The sequence below is a fragment of the Orussus abietinus genome, unplaced genomic scaffold (genome assembly GCF_000612105.2).
Source record: "Orussus abietinus isolate OABI.00-Male unplaced genomic scaffold, Oabi_2.0 scaffold2, whole genome shotgun sequence".
NCBI lineage: Eukaryota > Metazoa > Arthropoda > Insecta > Hymenoptera > Orussidae > Orussus > Orussus abietinus.
Window position 1 is genome coordinate 3,565,738 of NW_019396012.1, and position 27,830 is coordinate 3,593,567.

The window sequence follows — 27,830 nt, forward strand, 5'->3', positions numbered from 1 at the left end:
TCGATTACGCGCGAACTCCCCCTGGCGAAATCGCGCTTTGATGCGGTAAGCCTACCCACGGACTCCGCTTTACGTCGAGCCGAAACTATCACTCCGCGGTTTAAATTTTACGGCCGAGCAATCGTCGCCGCTCGTCCCATTTGCCTTTTTAATTCGCAAAAATGCCGGGACGAAACGCGATAAAAATCCGGTAAAGCAAAAATAGCCCCACACTTTGCGGAGCGGACCTCGGCGGCCCGTTTTAACGCAAAACGCGGCTGTTTTGAGGCAACGTCCGAACACGAACGGAACACGCGGAAACTCGCACGGTGTAGTAACGAACGCATCGGTGTTCTGCATATTTACAGTTTTACGAGCAGTCGGGAAAAAACGCATTGGGAAAAAAAAAATCAATGGTTACCGGTCGATCGATGCAATATCACGGGCAGGTGCACAAAGCTCGGCGGCACCCAAGGCAACGAACTTTGACTTTGTGCCGGCATAAATAATCCTTTCCGCGGAATGACAAAAGACTCTCATGAATATGCACTTCGCGGCAACGTCCGTAAATCCGCTTAGCCTGCAGCCCTTTCTCGATCGCGGTCCCGTCACCCCGACAGGGCCGGTCCGTCCGAAACCTCGACCCGGCGTAATAAACACGTCCATCCCAGACGTCGGCGACTCCGGTCCAGGGATCGGTCTCCGGCACGGTTCGATAATACGTCCCAGCTAACTGGCAAACGCAACGTTAGACAATTTCCAGCTTCCCGATTTCCCGATTCCAGGATCGCCGCGAGTCTCGCGAGCGCCATTTGGCCCGCGGATTTATCCGCGACCCCCGAGAAGTTCCAGCTTCCCGTGAATCTTCCCCATCGCTGGCTTACGCGTATTTCATGGACGCTTCCGTACGCCTTAGGTATGCGATCGGGTGCAGTAAATCTTGGACATTCGCGACCATACGTCCGCAAGGCGGTCACGTGCCAGCTCGGTCCACGATATATGTTTCCACCGCGAGAGCCATTCCGCACACGAGCGCGCGTTCTTCCCGCAACCACGTTACGGCGGGTAAACGAAAAATTTTTAGAGACCGCCCTCGGCGCGATTGATACACGGAAATGGCATCGAAAGGATAGATGGTAATCCGAGAGAAGACGGGTCGGGAGGAGTGACGTATCCCCTGTCCGGATCGCCATACGTATCGCTGACAGGGCTAAGTACGATTTTACGCGACAGCGAGGAGACCGTATTCGAGTCCAAGGGGAGGGCAAACGAGGGCGGAAGAGGGAGCGAAAAACGAGCGAGGAGGGAACCCGCATTATCCGAAGATTATTACACATTCGTCCGGGGCGACGTAAATCCATTTTTCCTAAGCCTCATATGCGAAAATATATTCCAGGGGTAATAGTCGTACCGGGGTAGAGGGAGTGCCAACCCTCTACCTGACTACCGCGTCAGAAAATCATTTCGTCGTGCAATTTTTCATCCCTCGAACCGTTTACGAATAATACTTTATTACGTCGAGCCTAGGGGCCGCGAGGACCAAAAAAGCGGATGGCTAATAATCGAAAACGAACGTACACCGTCGTCCTTCGTTATCGCCGCATTTACCCCGTTTTGCTCACGGTTGCGGCGCCGTCCATTGGCGAGCTCGTCCTTCCGCGATCGCCGGGAAAAGTCCGACCCTTGCGAACTTTTCCCGGAGTCTCTTCGATCGAGCCCTCGAACGGCCGATCCGATTCGATCCGATCTTATGCCGGAGGGCGGAATCGGGAGCGGACGACTCGTGGGGGCGGATTTGATCGTACGCGGTCGGTAGATGGCGGGCCAGAGGGGCGGAGGGTACTGGAGGTGGTAAGAGTTGACGGCGGTGGTCGGGGGCTGATATCTAGCTAAGCGCTGGCGCAGTCGGATCGCGGTCGCCACCACGAGAGCATTTCGCGCGGCACGGCGGGCCGACGCGGTGCACGCGCCTCGCACGCGCCCTGCTCGGCTGCTCCTCGGATCCTCCTCGCGCAGCCCCCGTGGGCGATCGTCCACTCACCGAGGATGAACGACCCTCGCCCCGGGAGGAACCTCGCGACCCGCGCCAGTCCGCGCGACTGCGGATAGTGCGCGCCGGAAGCGTCCCTCGAGCGCGACGAGTCGCGTCGCGACGCCCTAAGGAGGAGCTATGTGACTCGCCTCGTCGGAGGTGAGGCGAGGGACGTCGAGTGTTCGGCCGGGAGTGAACTCTTTTTCGTTTCGACGGAGAGGCCGGACCTCGATCGCGATTTTTGATCTAAATGGCCAGCGGAGAATCGAGGGAAGAGAGGGAGTCCTCGAAATTCGACGGCCCGCAAAAATCGAGTTATCGAGAGAGGGAGAGAGCGGCTCTCGACTCGGGATACGTCATCGAGTGAATTATCGAGTCGTTTGGTTTTTCGAGAGGCGCTCTCGCGAGACGGGGTCGAATCCCGAGAGGGATTCGTCGAGCGGGTCGATTCCTCGGGGCGAGAAATATCGGCGGCGATCGGACGACGACAAGAGTTTATTAGGATCGACGGCGATTACCGTCGAGTTACGGCTTCGCCGATTTATGGGCCGCGCGCGGGGGCGACGAGGATATCTCGAGGTGTTGCTTACCCTGGCAAGTGGCACGACTCTTTAAAGTGGCGGAAATGACATCTTTCGCGGCGGTACCCGCGGGGTGAAACGTGGACGTAAAGGAGAGGTCAGTCGCCGGGAGTGAAACGTCTCGGGCGAACGACGTTCGAGGAGATCGCTCGGCTCGTAACTATCGACCTCCGACCCCGGACTCGTGCGTCATCGATTAAATCGTCGTACGTCTTCGTTCGCCCTTTCATTTATTTCTCCGCCGCGTAGTCGCCCACCCTCGCCCCTTTCTGCCCGTTCTCGACTCCGGACGTCCGGAGGAATTTTGAAATCGAGCCGCACCGGTTGCCCGCTTCTCAAAATTGGGCATCTTTCGTTGGATTCTTCGAGGCGACTCGTTACGGAACGGCCGTGAGTTACGACTCCCCCTCGTGTAATAAATTCGCGTTAAGTCGTCTTCCTTTCCCCGAGGTATGCGGACGTAACATCGGCGGTTCTTCTCGTCTCCGATTCGGCATTTTATTCGCGGCGTCGCGACAGGAATACTTCGTCGGCGGAGCCGAACGAATCAACAGGCCGGTGCGACCTCTCGACGCGTCCGTCGTCGTCGATATTCGACGCCGGAACGGACGCGCGATCGCGGTCGCCGCTGATCGGAACTTCGGCCGGAGGGCCGTCTTGGCCGGCGAAATTCATATCCGAGGAGCGCCCCTGCATCGAGAATTAATTCCGGCATTAAAATGATTTGCGGCCAGGGTCGTTGCGGCTGGGCGTGCCATTACGCGAATTCGATCGCGACCGAATTACCTTTGCCGCCAATTAAAGCACCCGGGCTCGCGAGAGGAGCCCGTCGATGGACACGAGAGCGGCCAATCGATGAATGAATTATCGACCGTCGCTCTTAATTACGCGTTTCGTCGCGACTTTCGGACCAAATGAAAACTTCCGCGAGCTTCCCCGGTCCGTTAAACTCGGGGGAGAAAAATCGGCGCCGAGGAAGGGGACTCGGAGTGGACGAATACGTCGGCGCGCTCGTTGCCCTCGGCCATCTCGGGATTGACCGAACTCCTCGAGGGGAGGGAATTTTCCTCCCGAGAGTAAACTTTCCTTCTCGCCGCTCCACCCGATCGTTTGCTCGTCCACTTTGTCGACGTCGGGGCGTGATCGTCGATCGAAAATTTATTACCGGGCCTAAGTAGGCTCGAGTCGACGCCAAGTGCCTTTCTTATCCGCCCCGGCGTTCCTTCGCCTCCCTATCGACCTCGCCCGAGACCGGAGATACGCGAGCGATCTTCTCGAACGGGAATTTCTTCCGCCGTTCTCCCATGTGGCCCCTTTGCCGATGAATCGATAGGTCGGGAGCGTTTCGAGGGATGACAAGTGCCATGGCCGATCTCGAGGAACGCGTTACCTGAGAGGAGGCCCGGCGAACGATACACCTGGGAATCGATGTACGATCGATCGATCCCGACGGTCTATGAGATGTCCTGGAAGAGTCGGACTCCTCTGCCGGGATCGCCGACCGATCGACCCCGTGATCGCCACAGGAATGGAATCCCCGGACTCAACATGATTATGCTCCTTCTCCTCTCCACGTTTCTTTTCGGTAAGTCGACGAGAATCGAGCTGGCGCGGAAAAACCGACAAACCGAATCGATTCCGGCGATATTTTCGTCGCGGGGAGATTTACGACGAAACTCGATCTCGCCTTCCGGCCGCGTCGGGAGCGAATCGAGCCAAATCGCGAAATTCCGTGTCATGAGCGGTCGGCTAATTCGCAATGCCGACATCGACGAGCCCTTATCGTTTCTCCATTTCGGGGGCTCCATTAGGGAATTGAAAACAGGGGAGCGGAAACTCGATGGCGATTGGTCGAAACGCGAAACGGACGATCGGCTCCGAAAGGGAAGAGTTTATACGTCCGCCCTGGCCCTTCCCCGTCAATAAATCCGCCGCGTGATAAAGCGCAACGACGATATCGCGCCGAGACAGGCAACCCCATCGGCGGGGGCGACCCCGCCCCCAGAGCATCAAGTCGGGCCGGACTTCTCGCGGGTCGAACTCGACGCGATCGGGCGAACTCTCGTAACTGGGGCGCGAGCTCGAAAAGCTCGGACCCTGATGAGCTTATTTGAATCCGAAAGCTCGTCCGGGCCGACGAGTCCGACCCCGGCTAACTCGGCATTATCCGCGCGATTATTTATACGCCACCGCGGCTTTCGGGCGTAATCGAACGTATTTCCAAGAGGGATCCAGATCGGACGCGCGGAATTCCCCCGCGACCGGTCGGCCGCGGATCGATCCGCGGGGCTCAACCCCCGGACGGACCTCCTTTCGTTTAAACTCCCCTCCGGAATATTTTCGGGAACGGCGAGAGAGAGAGGGAGAGAAAGAGAGTTCCCCGGAAAACGGCGGCATCTCGGCCGCATCGAGATAGCCGGCGACTTAGGAAAAACGCGGACCAAGTTTGCCGGTCTCGCAAGCTGGGGGCGAGGCTCGAAATAACTCCGAGAGAATCCCTTATTCTTTGGCTCTTGCAAGGAACACCGTAAATATTTATGCCGGGGCGAAGGATGGGGCGGCCGCGGAAAGAAATTACTCCGAGCTCTTCCTGTGACCGGCGACGTCTCTGGTAAATCTCGCTGCTAACGCGGCTTACGTTTGACGTTTCAATTTCCCTTTGATCTACGGTCGCGGCGCTGTTCTTGCCGGCGCCCGATATTCAAATAGAATGAATAGATTTTTCCGAAAGTTGGCGAATCCGAGCCCGTATTTCTCCGGCTGCAGTTTTATCTCCCGTTAACGTTTAATTTCGCAAAGTGGATTTTAGGTTTCGTGCTCCCTTCCGCTAGCGCTCCTCCTTCGCCGAGCGTGGACCTTTATTTTTATCACTCCCAGGCCCTCGGGGATGAAAAGGGATTGTCAAAGCGCGGCGCGCATATAACACCCTCGAAAGGCGAATAAAACCATGACTCGAAAGGAACGGGAAACCGGCGCGAACAGCCGGCGGATTTTTCCAAAATTCATACTTTCGGACGTTTGCGCGAGATATTGCGATTTCCGCGGTACGTCTGTTACCTCCGAGCCGAGAGGGGGTTCAAAAAATTCCAGGCGCTCTGAATCGGAGGGCCCCTGCCGGTGTAAGGAACAAAGTCGAGTTTACGAGACGCGCTCGGGAAATTTTATTCACCGGCGCCATGAATTCGAAACTGAAATCTATAAAGAATTTCCCGGGGAATTTCCGCGCGAGACCCGGAAACCGACGAGGCGACCGACCCTACTTCCACGTCGTTCTGTAAAAACTGATGCCCGTTGAATCGCGCGGACGTTTATCGTCTCGCGGTTATACTTCGGCTACGGAATCGATCGTTCCCGGAGAGTGCGGTGCGGGGAAACCGCAAATACTGGCCGGGTGCCCCGCCATGATGCGCCCTACATGACCACGCGTAACGTATAATCGGGGGGCTACTTCGAAACGCGGCTCTCGGAATTCAAAGGGTTAACGTCGAATTTAACCGAGGACACGACCAAGTGGGACTTCCTCGCTTCTGCCGGATGCCAAAATAAGAGGAACGGACCTCTCATTTTTTTCGGGTCAAATTCCCCATTCCTGCCTTTCGTACCTCGAAACGAAGTATTTTCCGTCTGCGTCGTCCGCGCAGGTAACCCGCCTGGGGAAGTACCCGGAACACGGCTTCTCGACTTCGGCACTCGCTGTTACTTTCGAGAATGGACGCGACTACAAAGAAGAAAATCGTGGTCGCGACACCGAGGTACTCGTCGTTTCTCGTTTCACCTTTTGGCGCCTTCGAGGTGGCCGGGGCTTTTGTGCCGCACCTCGGTTAGAAAATCGGATTCCATTCGCCGCAACCCACGCATCCGCGCAAATGCCCCGGAGCACCGGGGGATGCATCTCCAGAGTGCATTTCCCATAGAATGCGGAGTGTAGGGTATATGCGGAGACGTACGGCGGATATTTTGCTCGACGGTGGAGACGTCCCTTAAGTTCTTAATTAATCCGGGTCGCGTTGATTCGTTATACCGAGTCAGTTAGTCGGCGTTGAATCGTTCCTTCGAAAGCCGGCACCTTGGAAAATAATCGGACGACCTAATCGAGGCAAATTCCGCGTTCCCTCCACCTTGCGTCCCGCAAGCAAGCAAGAGTTGCGTCGGCATTCTTCATCGCCCGATTTCCCGCTTACGGTTCTCGTTACTCCCTCGAAAGCCGTAAACCGTGCGCGGTTCCGAATCCTTGGGGGGCAGCGGGCCGATCGCGGGGGCGAACCCCATCACGGGGTGCTTCGTTTCACTTAGCAAATAGACCGTAAAGTCGTTTTCAACCCCTTCGCGGGAAATGGCGTGGGCGCGTCGCCTCGTTTCGCGTGTCCGACCGAGCTCCCTCTCGTACGTACCCGTAATATACCCGAAAAATAGGAGGAAAGAAACAACGGTCGATCCATCTTCCCGTTTCCGGGACATGATCGCCTCGGCGGTATTTTATATCGGGACCTTCGAACGGGGACGCGTTTCGCGAAATCGCCGCAAAAACAGAGAAAAGGTTCCGCCCGAAAGCGCACTTTCGAAGGAAAGAGTTAATTCGTTTCCACTTTTCTTTTTTTTTTGTTCGGGAGGGTCGCAGAAGGGAGAGTCGAGAACGCGGCAATAATTCCGCGATTCGGTAGTCGTAATACGCGGGGCGGATACCGCGAGCGCGGACCAAAACGCGGCCGCGAATTCCTCGAGCACAGGCAACGGCGGGAGCACCGTTGAAACTTTTCGCATTCCGCGTCACATTCTCAGCGCCCCTATTTTCATAATAGTGGGGATATGAAGTGGAAATGAATTCTAAAAAATGAACTGAAATACGGGATATGGAAATGAGTTTTCGGCAGGGCGCGGGCGGAAACTGCGCGCCCGGATTTTTCCCTCGGGAATATCATCCGTCATCTCGCCGGCCACCGTGCGACCGTTGAAAGTGCCATTAGCGAATTATTTTTACGATTGTCTCGGCAAAGCGAGCACGTATACGTGCACACCATAGAACGTACACGGAAGCGGGACATTAAACAAAATATAAAATGTAAAAGTTGGCGTTTTCGTTCGTCGTCCCCTCGTCCCTGGAGCGGCATCGCCTCCCTCCACCCACGAGCAAAGTCCCTTTGACTTTTACTGCTCGCGCAAACAATCCGTACGTTTAACATCCGTGTTTACAGAAGCTCGTCTACCTCCGGTGAGATTTCTTTGGATTTTATCGCTTTCGTTCGGATGCAGTTTTGTTACGGGTTATCGCAAAGTGCCCGTAAAACTCGCGGCGAGGCACGGGGCGAATCCAGACTCCGGAAACGCCGCGCCTCGCACTTCACCTCGACACGCGTGTTTTACCTCGAAAATGCGAAGCGTCGCGGTGGGGGGAGAAAAAAAGGAAGCGAGGAAAACAGTCGAGGTGACGGGACGAAAAAAACGCGGAATTCCGAATGGCGCATCGTTCCGGAAAAAGCGTCGCTCGTGAATTCCCGGGTTTTTCGGGCGGGATCCTTCTCTCGGCATTTTGGTTAATAGAATTCGAAGCCGGAATAATCGGCGCCCGCGCGCTTCGCTCCCGGAAGGTTACGAAGCGTTAAGCTTTTTGTTATCCGTGGCAAAATGCGATTTCAACCGTTTCGTCGTACGTCATCGTGACGGCTCCGCGCGCGCGATTTCGCGATTTCGGGATCTCGCAATTTAGGTTGAGCCTTATTCGCGGCAATTCCTGAGAAGGATCCCTTCTCCTCGTCGAATTACTCGCCGGAAGTGCAACGGTTACATGCCAGCGAGCAATGAGCATAAAGGGATTCCAATCCCGGGGTAATGAAGTCGCTAATAATTAACGGGCCCTCGCCGGGTGGGCGTTCCGTTCGATCCCCTAAGTTCGTCGAGAGTACTTGGCCGAAATTTCAGCCGATGTATCGTGCGAAGCCTTAATCGAGCGCCTTCGAAGTTAATTACCGCACCAACGCATCCGGGAGCTACCCGGCAAACTCGTTTTCCAATCTCCTATCGTATTCCCGCACCCGAGAGCGAGTCTCGAAACCGGGGTGACGCGGAAGCCTCGCAACCCGCGGACGATCAAAAGTCTCGTCCAGGGAAAAAGGAGGAAAGGTAAAATCTCGGTATTTCTCGCACGTGCCCGGATGGCGCGCGTTCTCCACAATGGCGACGAGGTGCACCCGCGGAGCTCGGAGTGGACGAGGCCTTGGAGCGCCAGTGGTAGGGAAGAAAGGACGTCCGACCAGAAGTCGGGAACGACGGGAAAAATTCGACTCTTCTGAGATCGATTCCCCATACCCGGGGTAAATTAACGGAGTCAGCCGGCCGCACGGAAAGAGAGAAAGGGCCGGTGGTGGAAAACGGCCGAAGCGGAAGGGGTCGAGCGCACGCACGCGGTTATCGATTGCAATCCGAGATGGAGTCGGCTCGCGAGCGCAACGCCTCCGCACCCGGAGGATCGAGATTGCCGGGAAATGGGTTTGTTTCTTGTTAACTGGCGGCACCGGTAATCGCGTGCCAGCAATTTGGCATTCAGTCGCGCACCGTTATCCGCTCAGCCCCGCGACGCGCATTGTCGCAACGGGGACGGAGCGCGACGGCGGCGGAACCGGGTGCACCTATCGCGGCGACGCGTCGTCGACCTATAAACTCCCATCGACGACGCCGCGACGAACAACGACTGCGAGGGCATTCGCCGATGGGCCCGACGCCTCGGCGCCCTCAAAAGACGCCCATTTACCCCGACGAGAGAGTAAAAAAGATCCCGATCGCGAGCGTCGCGTTTCCGATTCCGACACCGCCCGACGGAGGTTTCGCTCGGGAGCCGCACCTCGCCGGGCCAGAAACGCGCGCGCGGGGAACCCTACCGGCCGACAATGAGCGGAATCGAGGCTTTTAAAATATTAATCCTCGGTTTCCGTCGTCCCCCGGGGCCGCCGTCTTCCTCCGCCGACGGGAAAGGCGATGCACTCGCAATTCGCGGAACGTCGCCGAGGAGGCACGGGATTTGGGACGCGGAGCGGAAGCAATATTCCAAGTAGTACTTCGCCGGGCTATTTTCCGCGGGACCAAACGCCGTTCGAAATTGCGTTTTACCTAGACCCGACTGCGGAGGCGTGCATTTTCCATGGACGCCGAAGCGCGCGGTACTCGGCGCCGGGGATACTTGGCGGCCGAGGGGAGGGGCGTAGGTCCACCTATGTAAATTATTTCGCCGTGCAGTATTGCCGGCATGGCCTAATTATTCAGCCCAAGCGCGGTAGGTGCGTTCTCGGGCACTATACATCCGGTAGGATCGTAAAGTTCGAGCCGGGATGCCGAGTTCCCGGAGCGGGATACTCTTTGGGGCTCGCGGTCCCTGATTTATGCGTCCGATATCGGGGTTAGTTGTGCGGCTTGATGGATTCCGGGGGCATCTATCACTTGGACTCGTCAACGTCAAAATCTCGGAGCGATCGCGAGTCCGACCGGCGACCCCGCGCGAAACTCGGGGGCGGGTTGCAGCCACGCACCTTGTGCCCTTGCATCGTTGCTCGTGTAGCGGCTGCCGGCAGCATTGATGGATAAACGTTATTTGTGCCGGGGATTCCGCCGAGCGTTTTCGGATTCCCGAGACTTCGGGACAAGGTCGGCGTCGGATATGGCGCGCGAAGCGATGCGTCGAGAAGAGGCATCTCTATCAGCCTTCGACCCTCTCCAAAAAATTAGAGATCCGTCGAGCACCTCGGCAGGGTTTTTGTCAAATTTCCAAGATCCTCGGCAACTTTTTCGCGGGACGATTCAATTTTTTTTTGTCCTTGCGGAGCTCGTTGCGCGGTCGCGGGACGAAGGGCGTACGTTCGCCGTCCGCACGAGATCATATTGGTCATAATTTGGCATGTTACGAGAGGCCCTCTCGTAATAACGAGAGCGAACGATGCTCCGGATTTTAAGGAAGACGTTTCGAAGTAATTCCGCCCGGTAACCCCGAAAGTCGTTCCTGGCCCGTCCCCGGATAACGCGCTGCCGTTTACGAGAGGATACTCCTGGAAAATCCGAATTTCGCTCGGCCACGGGATATAATGGCTCAGACGAACGAGTTATCTCGCCGACGACGTCTTTCGCACCCCTCGACTTTCGATCCCATTCGTCCTATCCGCGGGGTGGATCCACTTCACCCACTTCCCCACCAGTGGTCGTTTCGAAATTCGGAACGCGCCGTGGACCGAACGTAATGCGCCCTCGACCCATCGACTAGATCAAAGCCGGATCCGAGATATCCGTGGACCTCGACCGACCTTCGGTTGGCTTCTTCATCGACGCCAGCACTTAAATTATTTCGGGCACCCTCGGTCGCGAGACGAGGGGAATCGCGAGGTCCTCCTCGGCGGACGGGACGCGGACTTCCGGTTCGACGAGACGCGTCCACCTCCTCGTTCGGCGAACGATCGCGACGCCGTTACCGTCCTCCGGAAAAAGATGGCGGTCGTTAACCGCGTGTCGACTCCTCGTGAAAGTCCCGCGCCGGGTTGACATCGATCGTTTCTCTCGCGGAGCTTTGATTCGGGGCAGCGGAGCGTGTGACGCCGGAGGGAAGTCCGGTGCACGGAAACGAGGGGAAAAACTCGCGGCACCGGTGGGTCGCTTAATTAAAAGCCAAAGCCCTCGAGAAGCTTAAGTGCCGGGCCTATTCAACTTCTTATCGCTCGGACACCTTTCCGCCGCTTTGCCTCGCGCTTTCCGCTCCCTTTCGCTTTCCTTTCCGTTCGCCGCCAAGAGGCGGAGGTCCGGCTTCCGGCCGGAAGACCCTCGCGCAATTTCAAGAAACGCTCCGGCGATCAAATTAATATTTCCCGGCCACCGGATATTCTAGGATCCTCGAAGCGGTCCTCCTCGTCAACGGGGAGTCATCTTTTCGCGCACCCGGAGAAGTTGCTCCGACTCGCGGGTTCGAGTGCCGGAAGTCCCTGACGTTCTTTAAACGACACCCGCAACGAAAAGTCACCCCGAGGAAGGAGACCCTCTCCAAGAGAAACGTTTCCTCGCCAGGTCGGAAGAAAGTCTCCGGAGAGACTCGCGAGCTCCCCCCAGCGATCGGTCGAAAGCTCTGCATAAATTCCCGCAATTCCGCCCAATTAAATCCGACGGTCCTCGAACGTCCAAAGGCCCCTCTCTCGAGAGCTTCCACCTCGGGAAGCTTTTCGGACCCCTGTCGGTTATTTAGCGATCTTTCCGGAACGGCGGTTCCAGGGAGGGTTTCGAGCGCGCCGAGATGGTGTCGTTTTTCCCTATCCGAAAATGGGGACACCGCCCGACTCGTCGACGAAGGGTAATTTGTCTAAGACCCCCGGTTGAGGGCGTCGCGGGGTGCGACTTTGAGTTTCGAGATCGAAGGGAAAAGCACCGTCGAAAGGTCGATCGAATCTTAGAGAAAATCAAAGTCGAGCCGAGAAACGTTCGACGAGATCGATCGAGACACCCAGGACGGAACGGCAAAAGACGCATCCGCGAAGAAACGAGGGGAAAATCGACGGGGTAATTCCATCAAACCCGAGAGCGATCGGATCGGGAAGTTCTTCCTACGTCCATAAATATGTATCGGAGAGTCGAGGCCGAGGGAAGGACGGACCGGCAGAGGGTGATCGCACAAAGAAAATCGAATAAGCACGGTTTTCTTATTTCCCGGTTATACGAGGCGACTGCTCATTCGCGAGGAAGGAACGAACTCTCGGGGCGGGTTAGGGTGGATCAACCCCGAAGCCCGGGGTCGTTTGGGCTCCTCTCGGAAGGAGCCCCGCCGCGAGGGTCCCGAACGTCATCGCGTCAAAGAAAGGAACTGCTGGATACAGCCCGTAACGCGCCGCGGTGGTCCGTGTTCGCACGAGGGATGCCGCCTCACGCTTTCACTCGCCCTCCATTTTCGCGCGAACTCATCGGATAAACGTGCCCGGAATCCGAGATTCCGCGGAAAAATCCTCGCCGCGTCCGGCGACGAGATGGCTTCGTCGAAGGGGCTTGTCTGTCGGGACTCGCGAGATCTCTTTGAATAATCCAGGTCGAATCGAGAATCGGAATTAGAATTTCCCCTGGGAAGGACGCCGCCCCGGGTAGTCGCGACTTCCGCTTAATAATTGGGGTAAAAATAGTGGAGAACGTTAGTCGCAGGGACGACGCTCGCGGGTCGTCCAGGACCGAGATTCCGCTGCGAGATGACCGCAAATTACGCGGGGCGACTCGAATTCCCAGACCGAGACAGGAAACCCGTAAACGCAGGAGACGCACGCGTGGGCGACGACCAGGGTTGGCCGCGTTCGCGCGGTAAAAAGGCAGGGGAAAAAGAAAAATGAAGGGAGAAAAGCTCCAAGGAGCGGCCTACATTTTTCTTCCGCCACTCCCGGCTCTGCTTTTAACCCTTCGTTCTCGCAGCAGCAATTATACGGTTTTACGAGGGCGGGGAACAAGGTCTCGTTCCGGAGGTGCGCCACGTCCCGATAATAAGGGAACGAACGGCATCGCGACGGACTGCGGCCCGTGATTAGAATACGGCCTGACGACCGAAGTTATCGAGACGATCTGGCGGCGCGGAAATTAAAGTTCCTTTCGGGCGAGGCCGTTGCGAACAAAGGGGCCCCGGAGTGGATCCGAGCGCGCGGTCCCGAGGGACGACGAACTTCGCGATCGAGGAGCCCCCGAAGGACCCTCGTCCTCGTTTCGCGACTTCGTCCCCGGGGACCGGCGGGTCCCGTTTCGAGGAAGCTCGGATGTACGCCGAATCGCGACCGCCCCCTGGGCTTCCGTTCTCGAGTTCATCCGGATTCTTTTCACATACGAATGTATTCGCAGAAAAGAAAAATTTGCATCGTTGCGATATCGCGTCATTGGTCAACATTTGAAAGTCGTACGCGAAACCGTCGATTTCGCATGCGAAAGCTGATCGGATGAACTCGAGAATCGGGTCCCTGAAGACCTCCCCCACTGGCTCGCTGACGAGGGGGCGAAGACACCTTTCCGAGGGAACCCCGGAAATTGAAACGCTCTTTGGCTCACGCGTGAGTCTCCGCTCTCGGGGGATGCTCCAGTTAACGATATTTTAATGATATACCAGGACGTCGCGACCGAAGGCCGTAATTACGCGGCGCGGCGTCGGAGAGTACCCCGGGGACGAAAGGGCGTGGGAGAGGTCTTTAAATTCTCTCGCGTGCCCCCGGACAGTTCGGGGTGGAAAATGAGGCGGCTTTTAATTCGTCGAGTGGAGTCTCCGCGATCGAAACCGCCGGGGAATCGTTCCAACGCGTACTCCGACCGACCGGGGCGCGACAGAGGACACCCGCGGTACGTAAAGACTTCGGATAATCGATCCCGCGGCCGTTCGGAAATTCGAACGTGCGGTTAATCGGGGTTTGGATAATCGGGGCCTCACCGCGCTCCCTGCGGCTGCGGTCGGGAACTGGTGTTAACTCGACGACGGGTTTCCACCTCTGCCTCTGCGGACGCGCTCCCGTTCGTTAGCGGCATTTTTTCTCGCGGCCTCTTTTCGCCGCGCGTACTCCGCGCGGTGCTTAATTCTCGAAATTGAAATCTCTTTCACCGAACGAGGGAGCGGGGCGATCGGCCGGTCCCGGAGCCGTCCTCCGAGAATTCCCTCGCGGAGTCCGCGTCTACTCGCCGAGGACGCGAAACGAAATAAACTACCGCACAAAATAAACCGATACGCAGCGGCGGCGGCGTCGAGCGGCACGAGGCTTTAATTAATTTGACTTCGTTAAACGCCCGGAGGCAGGGCGACGTCCTCCGTCGGGAAGTCCGGAACGGATGAATAAACCCGCGGAGAAGACGGAATCCGGATCGAAGGTCTCCCCTTTCGGGCCGGCGACGCCTCTCGCGCCTCCCCCGACGTCTCACCGGCGCGCTCGAGTGGCCCCTCTCGGGGGAACACCTGTAAGCTTCGGGACAAACTTTGCCTCGCACTCGGCCGCTCATTAGCCTCGCGAGGGTTCTTTGTGCGAAGTATCGCTTTTCCTTAAACGTCACCCGCTGCTTTCCGCGAGTCGCGGGGGCGCGGCGTTCGACGCCGTCGAGGGCGAAGGACCCTCTAGATTTTGCCGATGCGTCGACTCGAGGCCTCGCAACGGGTCGCCCTTTCTTCGATGCGCTTTGAATCGACTCACGATTCCGCGACCGAGGGATCCTCGAACAGTGGAATTAACGTAGAAATCGCGGGGGGTCCGGGCGTCCTCCCGATGGCGACGGCGCCGACGACGCGACCTCGACGTCAGGAAACGAAATTCCCTCGGCCCTCCGGACGCGTTTCCTATTTCCCCGCTTTCCCCGGCTCACGAGCCTCTCCTATTCGCTGCCATAATGAATCGAATTCCCTGGTCCCCTCCCCGCCAGGCGGGGCTGGTCGGAAAAATGGCATTATTTCGTCACCGCGAGTATTCCCAGGCGACTCCGACGCGCTACTCGTCGCGTCGGAACCGGGTTAAATGCAAACTAGCGCGACCGTGTTTTCGGGACCGCTGTGACATCGTTCCGCCCCGAAATAATTCGACCGACCGCATCGTGGCGATAACGAGCTCGTGGGCGATATCCGACGCGACGGCTCCATGCGAGTCAATGGGGTTTTTGAGACGGGACCGAAAAAACGCGACAAACGTTCCGGCGAGGAGGAGGCCTCGAGTATTTTCCCACTTTACGGTCCGCGATGGCCCGCTCCGCGCGGAGGAAGAGGATTCGCGAAGAGACGCGGATGCGGATGCATATGCAGAGGCGGGTCGCCGGGTGCACCCGTTCCCTCGGCTCGCGAAACGACCCAAAAGCGCCACCGACGCTTCCGATAATGCTCACCAACCGACGACACCTTTGTTTCTGCCCGCTCGTTGCAGCTGCACCGCTGAAAGTGCAACGCTTATTAGGATTCCTCCCTCCCCGCCCACCCTTTCCCTCCACCCGCCTCTTTCTCCGTGCCTTTGGGTCCCGATATGGTGGCGTTTTCGCGAACGCGGCCTGTCCGCCGCGTGCAGGACGGCGCCGATCGGGGGAACGATGCCTCGTTCTGAGAAAAAATTGCCGTTCCACGACGTCAGGGCCGACATACGTTATCACCAAGACATGCCCGACCTTTGGCAGGCAGGATGGTCGAAGAAGCTTCCCGGGGAAACGCGGTTCACGAAGGAGAACATCTCGGTCAAAGGACCGAAAATACTCATACCGCGGGCGCGTCGAGCACCGCCCCGTCCTCGTATTCCACGCCGTGCTCCGGGACGTACGTACCGGACGATACTCGTCAGCCGCGAATACCTTCTCCGGTAGTACCTTAAAGCCTCCTCGAGGCAATAACGTCTCCGGCAAGATATCCCTGGACGACGACTATTAACCCGGTCCTCGGTGCAGTCCGAGCCGCGTTCCGTGCCCTTACCTCGGACCCTTCGCCCCGGGGCCGCGTTTATTTCCAATGCAATTTCCGGCTTATCCGTCTCGGAACTACCAGCTACGATAGTATTTTCGTTGCGGCAATCTTCGCGAGGAGAACAACGGACGTCCTTGTCCTCGATCTCTCGCGGAGACGCCCGTTACTTCGACCCGGAGCTCCCGGGCACCGGGAATGGAACCGTGGAATGCTTCCTCGCGATGGTCCGTTTCCGTCGCACGAGCGATCGGCGAATACAAGGGGGATCGAAAAGCGGAGTAATCGGTACGTACGGGGGCGCGCGCGATAATCCCCTTATCCGGGCGTTCTTGGGGTGAAAAATGAAGCGACGGTGCATTTAAGCCGTCCTTTGTCGGATCTCTTCATCGATAACGCTATTTCCTCCTCGGAGTGGCGCGGGAGGTCGAATTTCGCGCACGACCCCGGAGCGAGCTTTCAGCCCTCTCCGCACCTTTTCAGGCTCCACTCGGAGGAACACTCGCTCTCTCCCCCTAGGAGGGCACCTTCTCTCAAGTTTTTCTTTTCCGGCCGCTCGAAGACTTCCGGCCCTCCTCGGCCAACTTCCGACCCGGTCGTTCCGTCCGCCCGAACGACGAGACGAATATTATTCCCGGACCCCGGCTCAATCCCTTTGTCCGGGGAGATACCGCACGGAAAATAGCTACCTCCCTGATAAAGACAGCTTTTCGAGGGGCCGCGGGGGAGTTCGCAAACAAATTTAGGAGGGTAATGCCGGCTGGAACGGGTTAATCTCGAAATCCCTCCGCGATCAATTTACGCGGCTAAGTTCTCGGCGCGAGGGCCGAGGAACTTACGGACGAAAAGAGACGGAGCGCTCGCGGAGGCACTTACTTTGTCGAGAAGGATTATACTCGATCCCGGAATCTGCTCGGCGTTGTGCCCTCCTCTTTTTCCTCCCTTCGCCCTTCCACGGTCGAACGATTGGCGTGGCGCTCGAGAGCGCTCACGAGTCGACGTGGGAAATTAGGGAAGTGGAGGAATTAAGGATCTTCTTCGATACGTCGACGCGGAAACGCGCGGCCTGGCCGCGGTCCAATTCGCTTCGTTTGCGTGTCCCCACCGGTGAATCGGATATCGATTCGTGGACTCTTCGAATTCCGCGCGGCAAAGAACGGATACCGAGGGCCGATCGACTGCCGATCGCGATTCGATCGAACCTGTACCAATATTGGACCCTCCCCGAGTCCCGCGACGTTGATTTCCCGCGAATGCGCGACCGCGCCTTCCATTCGCCTCGACGAAGCCTTCGAGGAGCATATTTGGGAGGTACGCTTTCAGGGTACACATCGCGAGAAACGTGGGTACGCTTCTGCCGGAAAGAGGTTCGAGAGACATCTCGAGCGAGATATCGGTCCGATCGAGAGCTCGCAACCACGGAATCCGGCGTTTCCCTTGGCCAAAAACTACCCCCGATCCACCGGATAGAGTCCGAACGGAGCCAACGTAAATTCGTGAATGCAATGTCTGTTTCAGAGGGAACGGCGCGCGGGTCCCGTCACTTCAGAACGGAATTCCTCCAGGAGAAACCGACCCCGGATTCCGGGCCGTACTTCGACGCCACCGGACCCTCGCACGTCGTGGGCCTGGTGGGCAAGACCGTCCACCTCCTCTGCAGGGTCAAGAACGCGGGGAATCGCACCGTAAGTCGGAGACTTCGTTTCCCGATAACGCGCGCACGATGGGAAAACTAAGGGATTACCTCACCTCGGGACCGACCCCGTTGCCGTTCCTTTCCCGGCGGCGGAACCGCGAGCGGAAATGGTTTTAATCCCCCGGCTAGTTCGCATGCAAAGCCGGACTCGCGAGCTCTCCGGTCGAACCTCGGGCATGTACGCCGCTTAATATGTTTCGTTGATACATTTGCTCGAGGGTGGCCGTGCCGTTATGAATAAAATTGAGATTCCTCGGCGGAGAAGCGACCCGTCTTCCGCGTTAACCGGAGCGCCGGACGTGCGCTCGGAGGGGAGACGCGAGTCCGTCGAGGAGGCTGAGGAAAAATGTCCGAGGAGGGCGTTTAAAAATTCACCAAATTCTGGACTCGCGTTTCGTCCCGCCTCGACCTCGTCTCTTCTACGTCCGACGTCTCTCTTTTCCCCGGGCTCGAGCCGAACAGCGGCGGAGAATTCGGGACGAAAATTTTCTCCGGTCTCCCGCGAGGATTCTTTTATGTATTCGTCTTCAACGGAGTCGACCGTACGAGTCTCCGCATCGCGGAGGATCGGCGCGAACGCGGAGGCGACGCGAGGCGATTCCAATGGAACCGTCGCAATTGAGCGGGGCGGAATTCGGGGCGTTTCGCGAGCGTCGAGAGCGGGGGCAATTTTGGAAAATGTGCATCCTTCCACGGGAATCCGGCGAATTCATGAATTCATCCCCCGGGTGCTCTAGCTCCGAATCACCGTCTGGTTAAACGGTCCTCTAATGCATCCAGGAATCGCGTCCGGGTTTCTTCCTCTTCTTGGCGGGCGCAGACGCGATTAGTAGGAACCCGATGTATTAAATTACGGGCGCGTTAATCTCCCGTGAACGCTCGTTGCGATTACGATTCCATCTCGTTTGAGCATAACGGCGCCCGGCAAGGGGATGGGATCCGTCGCGGCGTGGCGGGTGTCGGACGCTGAGATTCCGCTCCGTATTGCCGATTATCGATAGGCCGAGCTTAACGGTATCGAACGATTCCATTTCCGGCGAAACCCTCCCCTAAATCCCGCGCCGAGGAGCTCCTCTCTGTCCCTCTCCCTTTTTGTCAACGACGCGACGCGTTAGGACTTCCCAAGGATGCTCCGCTTAACGAGCTCGATCCAGCCTCCGCCTCTCCGAGGGATCCGCGCGAGTCGATTCCCTTTCCCGTGAATTTTCCGAAGTGATGATTGATACGAGAAGAAGCGTATCAATTTCCAACATTCGAATTCTGCCGAGAATCTCCCTTCGATAAAACTTTCTTTCAAATTTTTATAAAACTGTCAGCGGAGCTCTCTTTCTCTTCCCGAGAGCGGAATACGTCCGCGAAATGTCGATCACGTTCGCGAGACATTTTTCTTTTTCCATTTTCTGCGCGGCGCCCTTTCCCGCGTTTTTCCTCTCGAGAGGGGCCGAGAGTCGCCGGGCATGTAGATTTTTTCCTCGGCGTTTCAAGGCATTCTAATGCGGAAACCGTGTAAGGTCCTCTCTCGCGGAGGACAGGTCTCGATTCACGGTTTAACGCGGCGGCGAGAAAGGGGTAAGGAACGAGAGGAAGCTGGCTTAAGGGTAAAAATACCGAGGAATCGGGCCACGATGTATCCGGCGTGCTCGTAAACCCTCCGGATAAGAGAAAGAGTGAGAAGGCAGGGCGCGGGCGGAGAAAGGTGGAGCATAAAGTTTTATCGTTCAATCATATAAGCGACGGGGCGTGAGCAGTGATAGCCACCGATGTGGCCTCGGAGTTTGCGGATATATACGCCGGTATTATGAACGAAAGCGTATTCCGTAAATTGCGCCTGATGAAGGAAGTGCCATTCGTCGGCCGTCATTCGCCGAGACGTCGTCGGGCTTTACACGCGACGAGTCCCCGCTTCCCTTATTTCTCACGAGGGTGGATAAGCGAAATAACCCCTGCTCGGATATACGCCCTCACGTCCCGGTGAAATCATGCGATGGAATAATTTTAAATAATTTCCCGCGCGCGGACGAAACGGCGACCCAGATCGAAAAGGCCTTTCGACGAATCGGTCGTCGAGGACCCCTTTAATCGTGGCTCTCGCCTTTCCGTCCAGGTGTCGTGGGTGCGACATCGCGACATCCACCTGCTCACCCTAGGAGGGTACACCTACACCAGCGACCAGCGTTTCGAAGTCCTGCACGCCCCGCACTCCGAGGAGTGGACTCTAAGGATACGATATCCTCAGAAGAAGGATTCCGGCATCTACGAGTGTCAGATTTCCACCACGCCACCCATTGGCTATCAAGTCAACCTGACGGTCGTGGGTAAGTTTCGAATACCGAAGGGATCGATCCCCCGGATGGACCGAAGCACGACGTGGAAACTGCTCTTCGGCGAATTTCGTGAATTTCATAATTTAAAATTTCAGCCGGATCGTACGTTCGGCACTGCCCCGCGTCGAGCGGCCGCGTGACTCTTCTCGTTCGACTTTGCCCGGCTCTTTCCGTCGACGCGCAGCACCGGAGAATAACGAAATGACAAATGGGCATTTAGTGGCATACCTCTAAAACGGCGTCCCAGCTCCGAAAGGAGTAACTCCGGCATGCATTATGCGGTCGGTTGCCGGAGCTATCCTTTACCGGCGCGAGCGGAATCTTGCCGGATTAATATAAATAATGCTTCGGCAACAATGCCGAAACAACGCCGCTCTCGACGGGGATTCCGGTACTCGAGACGTCTCGTTAATTTCCCGAGAATTCCGCGACTTCCCAAAAATCCCCGAGAAAATATGCCGCGCCATCCTCGATTCCTTCGGGGCCGTTTTCCTTCCGTTTCCTCGGGACGTTTCTTATCCCGTCGGCGTCGTCGTTCCCGTGACTTTGTTCCGAGCCGCGAACGCCGTATTCGCGTTCCAGCCCGTATCGAAAACGAGGGAAATTCTTCCCCGCTTCATTCGGTTTAAAGTTCCTCCATTCGAGTGAACTCCGAGGCTAAGTTTTCACGCCGTGCAGCCGGAGACGTAATCATATTTTGACTTGGAAACGCGATTACGGACGCGCCGTGTTGTGGTTCCGCAAAATTACTTGGCGGGGGTAATTTCGTGAAATCTTGGCCCTCCCTTGTTCCGCTTAAAGTTCCCTTACGGAAGTCAAGACGATAAAAATGGCATCGAGACTTCCGTCAAGCGGCGGAAAGCGAGAGGGAATCTGGCAACGAAACAAATATTGCGTCTTCGCCCCGGCGGCTGCAAAAGTGCCCGACATTTTTACGGATTAACCCGCACGTACGGCCAGTCTTTTGGTAAGTTCGGAGCTCGCCGGGAGCGGACGAGACCCGATGCTCCAATTTGGTCCACACCTCCGGCAATTCGGAGACCGAGGGTGGGAGAGCGGCCAGCGGAAAAGATCCGGAAAAGCAGTCGTCGAGGGAGGGAAAGGGGAGCCGAAGTTCGGAAAGTGAAGACCAGCTGCCCCGGCTGACGGAAGCGATCGTCCTCCTTTTGTTACGGCAAACGGACTAGATCCCGAAACGCCACGTAGATCCCGAAGTCCTGAAAGTTGCGCCGGAGATGGAGAGAGAAATCGAAAAGGAACCCCAGGGACGAGGGAGGGGGAGACGAGGTGGCTGCAAAGAGACGAGGCCCCCCTCTCTTCCTTCAACGGGACCCCGGCCCGGTTACCCTTTTCGGAGCTCTAATAAAGGAGGAAATCCTTCCAGCCCGGAAATACTCGAATCGATTCTCGTTTTGCGAGGCATTCCTCGCGTTCGGGACCCGTCAACCTCCGCGGAAAGAACCGGTCCGGATGGATCGACAAATTGGGCCCTTTCCGTTCCTTGCTTTTTGCGCCGACACGAGAAAACGCCTGGTTCGAAGACCGGAAAACGCTTCTCCCGAAACGTCCCGGTTTCCTCGGGCGAGCAAAGCAAAAATGTCGCGTCTCGATTGTTCCGATCTTTGAGCAGTCGTCATTAGTGGCGAACGTAACGCGCATTATGGTGTCCAACTTCCGAAACGCGTTCACCCTTTCTCGGAGCTCAAACTTGGCTTGTTACCAGAGAGCTTTGTTCTCCAACCTTTGTACCGCGAAGCCAATTTCGCCTTTTGACCACAGGAAGTAACGCAGGCCCGGCGAAGCTTTTGCCTAGAGCTCCGTACCGCGCGGTACAAATTCATTCGCTCCTCCTGCCCCGAGAAGCGCGCGCGTGGCGCCCGACGAGACGAATCTCGATCGATACGAATCGCTGTGCGGGTTGCCGACGCCATGACAAATTTGCCGATTTAACGGCGATCGAAACGAAGAAAATTACTCGGGCGTCGAAATCGAGAACATCGGGTGCGGCCGCTCGCCTGGCTTTGCGCGGTCGAATTTTATATCGCACGCACCAAGAGAGTACTCGCGCGCGGTTCACTAATTCGCAACAAATAACAAGGTGGATAATTGCAGTAAAAACCATACCGGTGGCGTAAAGTTTCATCGGCGCGATATGGCTCCAGAGTCTGGCCAACGGTAAACACGATTTCGGTATCACTCGTCGCGCGCAAACATTTTACCGTCCGACAATACGCGCGACATCGATTCCGCCCAGCGTTCGCGCCAGCCGAGTTAAAAACGGCAAATTAATTCAAGAGGAGGGCTCGAATCGTCCATTAAAGGCCCGCGCCGAGTCGAGAGCGGGCGGCTTGTCGCGCTTCCGCGCCGAAATGCTATCCGCTGCGGGAAATGCGGACGCGGCCGGAAAGAGGACCGAGTTCGCGAAAGCGCAAGAGGAAGCGTTATCGTTAAAGCCAATTCGCCGACAAAAAGTTATGCCAAACCTTTCGATTCGTTAGTATCTGACAATATGGTGTCGAATAATTTGCAACCCTGGTCGGACGCCAGGCGTCTTTTTCGATTTTCGACCGATTTAAGGGAGACATCGGAGGGCAAACGTATTGGCGGTTCTCGGTCAAGTCGGCCCCTTCGATCCGCTATACTTCCAATTTCCGGCGTATTCGTTAGACTATCCAATTTTGGAATGGGTCGGGTCCCGGAATTAGGCGAGAGCTCCTCGAAGACGGTGCTTGTCCATTTAATCTAATGACCCTGTAGTTCCGGAACTTCGGGGAAACCGCCGATAAGTTTCACCGCCACTTGATAGTACCAGTCGGGAACTATCGCGTTCGATTCGATACTTGCAATTCAATTTGTTATCTCCTGGGTGCCTCCGCTCGGGTAAGGCGCTTGCTCCTTATTAACTTGAGTGCGATCACGTCGACCGGAAGTCGCGTATACAAAACGTCGTTCCTAAGCGAGTTGTTTACGGACCGGGACAAGAGTCACGGCGCTTCTCCGGAGCCTTCCCTACGTTTTTATCTCCAATTTCGTTAAAATCCATATTACTTTCCCGCGCTTTTCCCGATGACGGCGGAGCTCGATCGATCTCTCGACGGCTCGTCTTCGCGGAAGACCTCCGGATTGCTCGGGCACGGAGAATGCAACTTCCCAGCAGATTCCGTCCCGCGACTCGTCGCGATTTCCCTCGAACGGTTCTCGTTCCGTAGTTTCCGCAGTTCGGGTGGACGGCGGTTCCGGGGCGAGGGCCCTTCGACGACCGTCCGTCCCTTTCCGCAGGGAACGCGCATCCACCGGGCTTGATCCGGGATAATTTCAATGTCATTAATTCCCATTGTAATAATTCCCGTAATCCCCGAACGCGGGATTACCGTCGGCGCGAATTGGCTCGTCAGGGGCCGCATAAATGGCGGATTGATGCCGCCGTCGTGCCGTTCCGTTTCGAGCTAGAGGCTCCATCGGAGGAGAAAACCACCTCGATTGGATTTCCATTTGCCTGGACCGACGCTACCTGCCACTTGCACGGAATGATTCGTTGGCCGTAATTGCGACGATTCGCGACGCATAAAAAAATCCAGCGCGGTATTAGATCCTTCGGACACTCGATCCAGCTGGACGCGGCTTTACGGAATTCTCGTTTGCCCGATTCGCGGATGCCCGCCAATTACTCGTCCGTCCCGGCAGCATCGCGTAATTCTGCGCGCGAGAATAAAGCAACGGCTCCGGCCAATTGGACGGGATGAAAAATTCGCGACTCGCTTTCCTCGTCGATTGTTTCTCGAGCGTCCTTCCATTTTTGGGGGTTAAAAGGTAAAAGGCACGCGACCGAGGCGGTCGTTTTTCCAATTTCCATGGAGCCTCGTCCTCGTCGAGTGCGCATGCCTGCCGCGATATGCAAAGGGCCGAGATGAAAACGCCCCGCATTGCTCGAATATCGATAGGGTCCATTTTCGGCCGAGAGAGGGAAAACGGACGGAGGACTCGAGGGCTATAAATTTCCACCGAGCAATGGAGCGGGGCGAAGATTATTATCGTCGGAGGAATACCCTGCCCGGTGCCAACCGTGGGGACCCTCCATATCTAAGGGGTTCGGCACGAACGGCTGGTCGCGTGAATCCGGAAAACGCTCGATCCGTCGACGAGGAAACGTCGCTCGGTTCGTCGTTTAATCGCGTGCCAGCGAATCGGGCTGACGTTTACACAGGTGCCCGGTAACTGGTCCACCTCTCCGTCAGGGCGTAACGCCTCTGTACGTCCTCGCGTCCGTTTAACGCAGACCACGGTCGTGCGGTACGTCCGTCGCGCTAAGTTACCCCATTATCGCGCTTACGAATTACCCATGCGGGCCTCTAACGTCGCACTCTTGTTGCCCCCATTGCATAGAAGTGACCCCCATTCAATCTCAATTTGCAGCTCGGCCTGGTATATGTGTCGGCTAGGTACGGTAGATCACAATTTGGCCCCCGCAAGGATACAAGAGATACGCTGCAGGCGTTGCACCGATGCATGAAGGCATACGGGCCGCGAGTACATGCATGGAGTGCATTCAAAGCACCGCTTCGAGTATTCCGGATAAATCCGAGGGATATATCGAAGGCGCGCGTCCGCCTTTCCCGTTCCGACCCTCCCCCGTTCCCGGGGAATCTGGCGCAACGTCCAGGAACGACGAACGAAGCCGGAAAGTCGTAAACGTCTCGAGGAGCGACTTTAATTTTTCCAAATTTACTTCCGTCGATCTCAATTCCGATCGGAGCTGGTCCTCGGCAGGAGTAGATCACGGTTTACTCTGGAAGGGGTGGAAGAATGGGGTCCTGCAGGCGTTGCACCGATAAATAAACTCGGGCGAGCCGCGAGTCCGTGTACGGGGGTGCATTCAAAGCACCTCTTCGACCGTTCGGGATAAATCCGAGGGATAAACTCTACACCCCCAAGCACTCCTTCCGCGGAAGCTCGCACGCGTTCCCGGGACACGTTGCCGGAAAGCTCCGTCTGTCGGGAGAGCCGGAGGACGGTGCGAGGGAGTGCTCCTTAAAATTTAACGCCGAAAGCTCGGGAGCGGACCGACCGTTCCGCGGAACTTTGTGACCGATCGCCTTGACACCCCGAGAGGACGTCGGCCCGCTGGGGAAACTCCAGGGGAAAATGGGGATTTATTTATCCGCGCGGCCCGCGATAACCCCGGTCGTTACTTTCGCGTAATACGCCGAGTGCACGGCGCGGTCCGCTCCCGAAAATACTGCAACACTTTCAGAAAGATTGAATTCACGTTTTACCCCGGGGACGTCGGCCGTATGCACCGACGGTCCCCCGTTGATTTCCTAGCCCCAACGATGCGCGGATTCGCGTACAACTGAAATTGGAAAGAATTTACTACGTTAAGTGCCACGATGGTTGGCCGGAAACTCGTTTTGCCAGGAAATACGTAGTATTCCCGGGCCGCGTATAGAGATATACGCGTACGCCTCCGCTCGCTTGCCAACTTCTGGCGCGATATCAAGCGGAAGTAACGACCCGGTCAACGTTTATGGGCACCGGGTGCTTAAATCGCGACGGCTCCAAGATGCCGAGGAGGAGGACCGGCCGACGCCCCGAAGCATTCGATGCGCGGAGTCGACTCGTTCCAGCGACCTAACGCCGGTTATCCTTTCTCCTCTTACAGAACCGATCACGGAGATCGTCGGCGGGCCGGACCTCTTCATCAACAAGGGAAGTACGATCAACCTGACGTGTCTCGTGAAATACGCCCCCGAGCCCCCGACCGCCATGATCTGGAGCCAAAATCAACAGGTGAGACCGCGGGTCCCGTCGCGATCAAACCCCGTTCTTCGTTTCGGGATATATTATTCCACCGCGGGTGCCCCTCTTTGGACTCGTTCTCCTGGACGAACCCGGCAAAAGCCTTCGCTCGCCCCGAGAAACAGGCCCGGGTCGCGGAGCCTCCCTTGGCGGGAGGAGAGCTCGATCGCGGGGGGCTTCGCGAAGCTCTTCGGACGGAAATTAAGTCTCGGCAGAGGAAGGGATTATTGTCCTCTCCTGGAGATTTACGAGTCGTCGTCATCGCGTGCTCGGGAGCATTTCCCGAAGACCGTGAAAGGCTCGATCGGGGAGCGGGCTCGTAACGAGCGATTTAAAAGTCGCTTCGGAGTTACACGCGCCTCCCCGAAGAGGATCCCGACTCTCTCGAAGCACCCTTTCGCTCGAGCCTTGGGCATCCGCCGGACGTAAACGGGACGCGGGGATCTCTCTCTCCTTCTTCGTTATTCGCAGGCGATTAACTTCGACTCGCCCCGAGGAGGCATCAGCCTGGTCACGGAGAAGGGACCCGTCACCTCGAGCTACCTCCTCATCCAGAAGGCCATCCAGAAGGACTCGGGCCTCTACACTTGCTCGCCCAGCAACGCGAACCCCAAGAACGTCACGGTGCACATCCTCAACGGTAAGGAAGCGCCGACGATTTCCGGAGGTCGCAAAAACGACCGGTCGTTTTCCCGAAATCGCGCGCGACGGCCTTGGCAAGCGTCCCCCGGTCGAACGACGTCGCCGTCACGACGTCCCGAAGAGGGCCGCCGTGAAACGGCATTATAGCGCGGTATTTGTTTCAGAAGAACACCCAGCGGCGATGCATCACGGTGCCGGTGACAGAACGACAGCGACGCTGCTTCCGGTCGTCCTACTTCTTCGGACGATGTTCTAGCTGGAACGAGGGGTGGACCGGCGAACGCGATTGGCCTCCCTCCGCCGGGGAGCTCGAGAGGGATAAGGCGCTATCCTTTTAATCCCTCGAACCTCGAATCGAGGCCGCACTTATATCAGCCAGAGACCCGGGCGACGAGGAAAAGCGGAAAACCAACGAAACGGCGTCCCGGGGTGAACGAAGGGCGGGACGTTCTTAAGTGACCCTTGAGAATTTTTTATACCGAATCGAGATAGAATAAAAGTCGCGCTCTAGGCATCGGACGGTGATATTTTAATAACGCGTCGTCTAGGGATGGCCCTAGGGGGCCGAGAGTCGTTTAGTGCAAACCCATTGTAAATAAGTTGCGCCATTCTTGTACATATCACTCGATTGCGTAGCCGGTAGGGCATGCCGATGCCCGACGACGGGGTGAGCGTCTCCGCGGAGCCGATCTCGGACGCCGGAAGGGCGTCAAAAACACAACCGACTCCGATTCGGGCTCCTCACGACCGTGACTCGACAAATCTGGGAACGCTCCGGGAAATCCGAACCCCGGAGTCGATTAACATCGGATAAAGTTTTCGGTCGCGACGCCGAAACGCATCCAAGAGTTCTCGCCGTCTTCGAGTTTCTTTTAGCTGCAGCTGCAACTCTTCGCCCGGATTTATTTAGGAACTCCCGCGAAGAGGCCCCCCCGTTTCTCTGCGGTGGCGCGAGGGCGATTCGCCGATAATCGAAGTATCGGCCGTTTCCACGGTAACTTTGGATACGGACGCGATTAGCTCCGACAAGTGTACAGAAATATTTTATATTCGTAAGGTAAGTCTCGACTCTCCTCGAGAGCACAGCCCCTAAATTTCACGTACCCGTGGCACTGAATTACAACGACAAAAGGGCAAGTTACCCTTGCTACTCTCGTTTCTATCCCAACCACGTTGCCGGCGCGAATTGCCCCCGGAAGCCGTGTCGGCTCCCGCTCTTACGACCGCGTCGTCCAGAGGAGGAAGCATAACCGTAATGAAGTAAAACTCGGAGAGGAGCTCGTCCGGCGGATGCCTAAAACGTTTTCCAAACTGCTACGCTTGTTGTTGAATGTCGGCAGTGGATGCATTCTGGATGTACCCGATAACGATAGGGACTACTCGAAACGAT

At 56.9% G+C, this 27,830-nt stretch overlaps 1 protein-coding gene across 2 annotated transcripts; it reads left to right on the forward strand.

Annotated features, from left to right (window-relative positions):
- The first annotated feature begins 2,638 nt into the window (after positions 1–2,638).
- Positions 2,639–27,801, forward strand: LOC105700459 (zwei Ig domain protein zig-8). 2 transcript variants are annotated; one of them, XM_012426291.1, is made up of 7 exons: positions 2,639–2,689; positions 3,926–4,177; positions 17,501–17,667; positions 19,783–19,993; positions 25,662–25,789; positions 26,270–26,438; positions 26,605–27,801. In XM_012426291.1, exons 2-7 carry the CDS (start codon positions 4,021–4,023, stop codon positions 26,694–26,696), a joined length of 924 nt encoding a protein of 307 aa, XP_012281714.1. In that variant the 5' UTR covers positions 2,639–2,689; positions 3,926–4,020; the 3' UTR covers positions 26,697–27,801. The 2 variants fall into 2 exon arrangements, with proteins under 2 accessions (XP_012281714.1, XP_023290308.1); XM_023434540.1 differs by having other exon boundaries at positions 26,608–27,801.
- Positions 27,802–27,830: the final 29 nt, after the last annotated feature.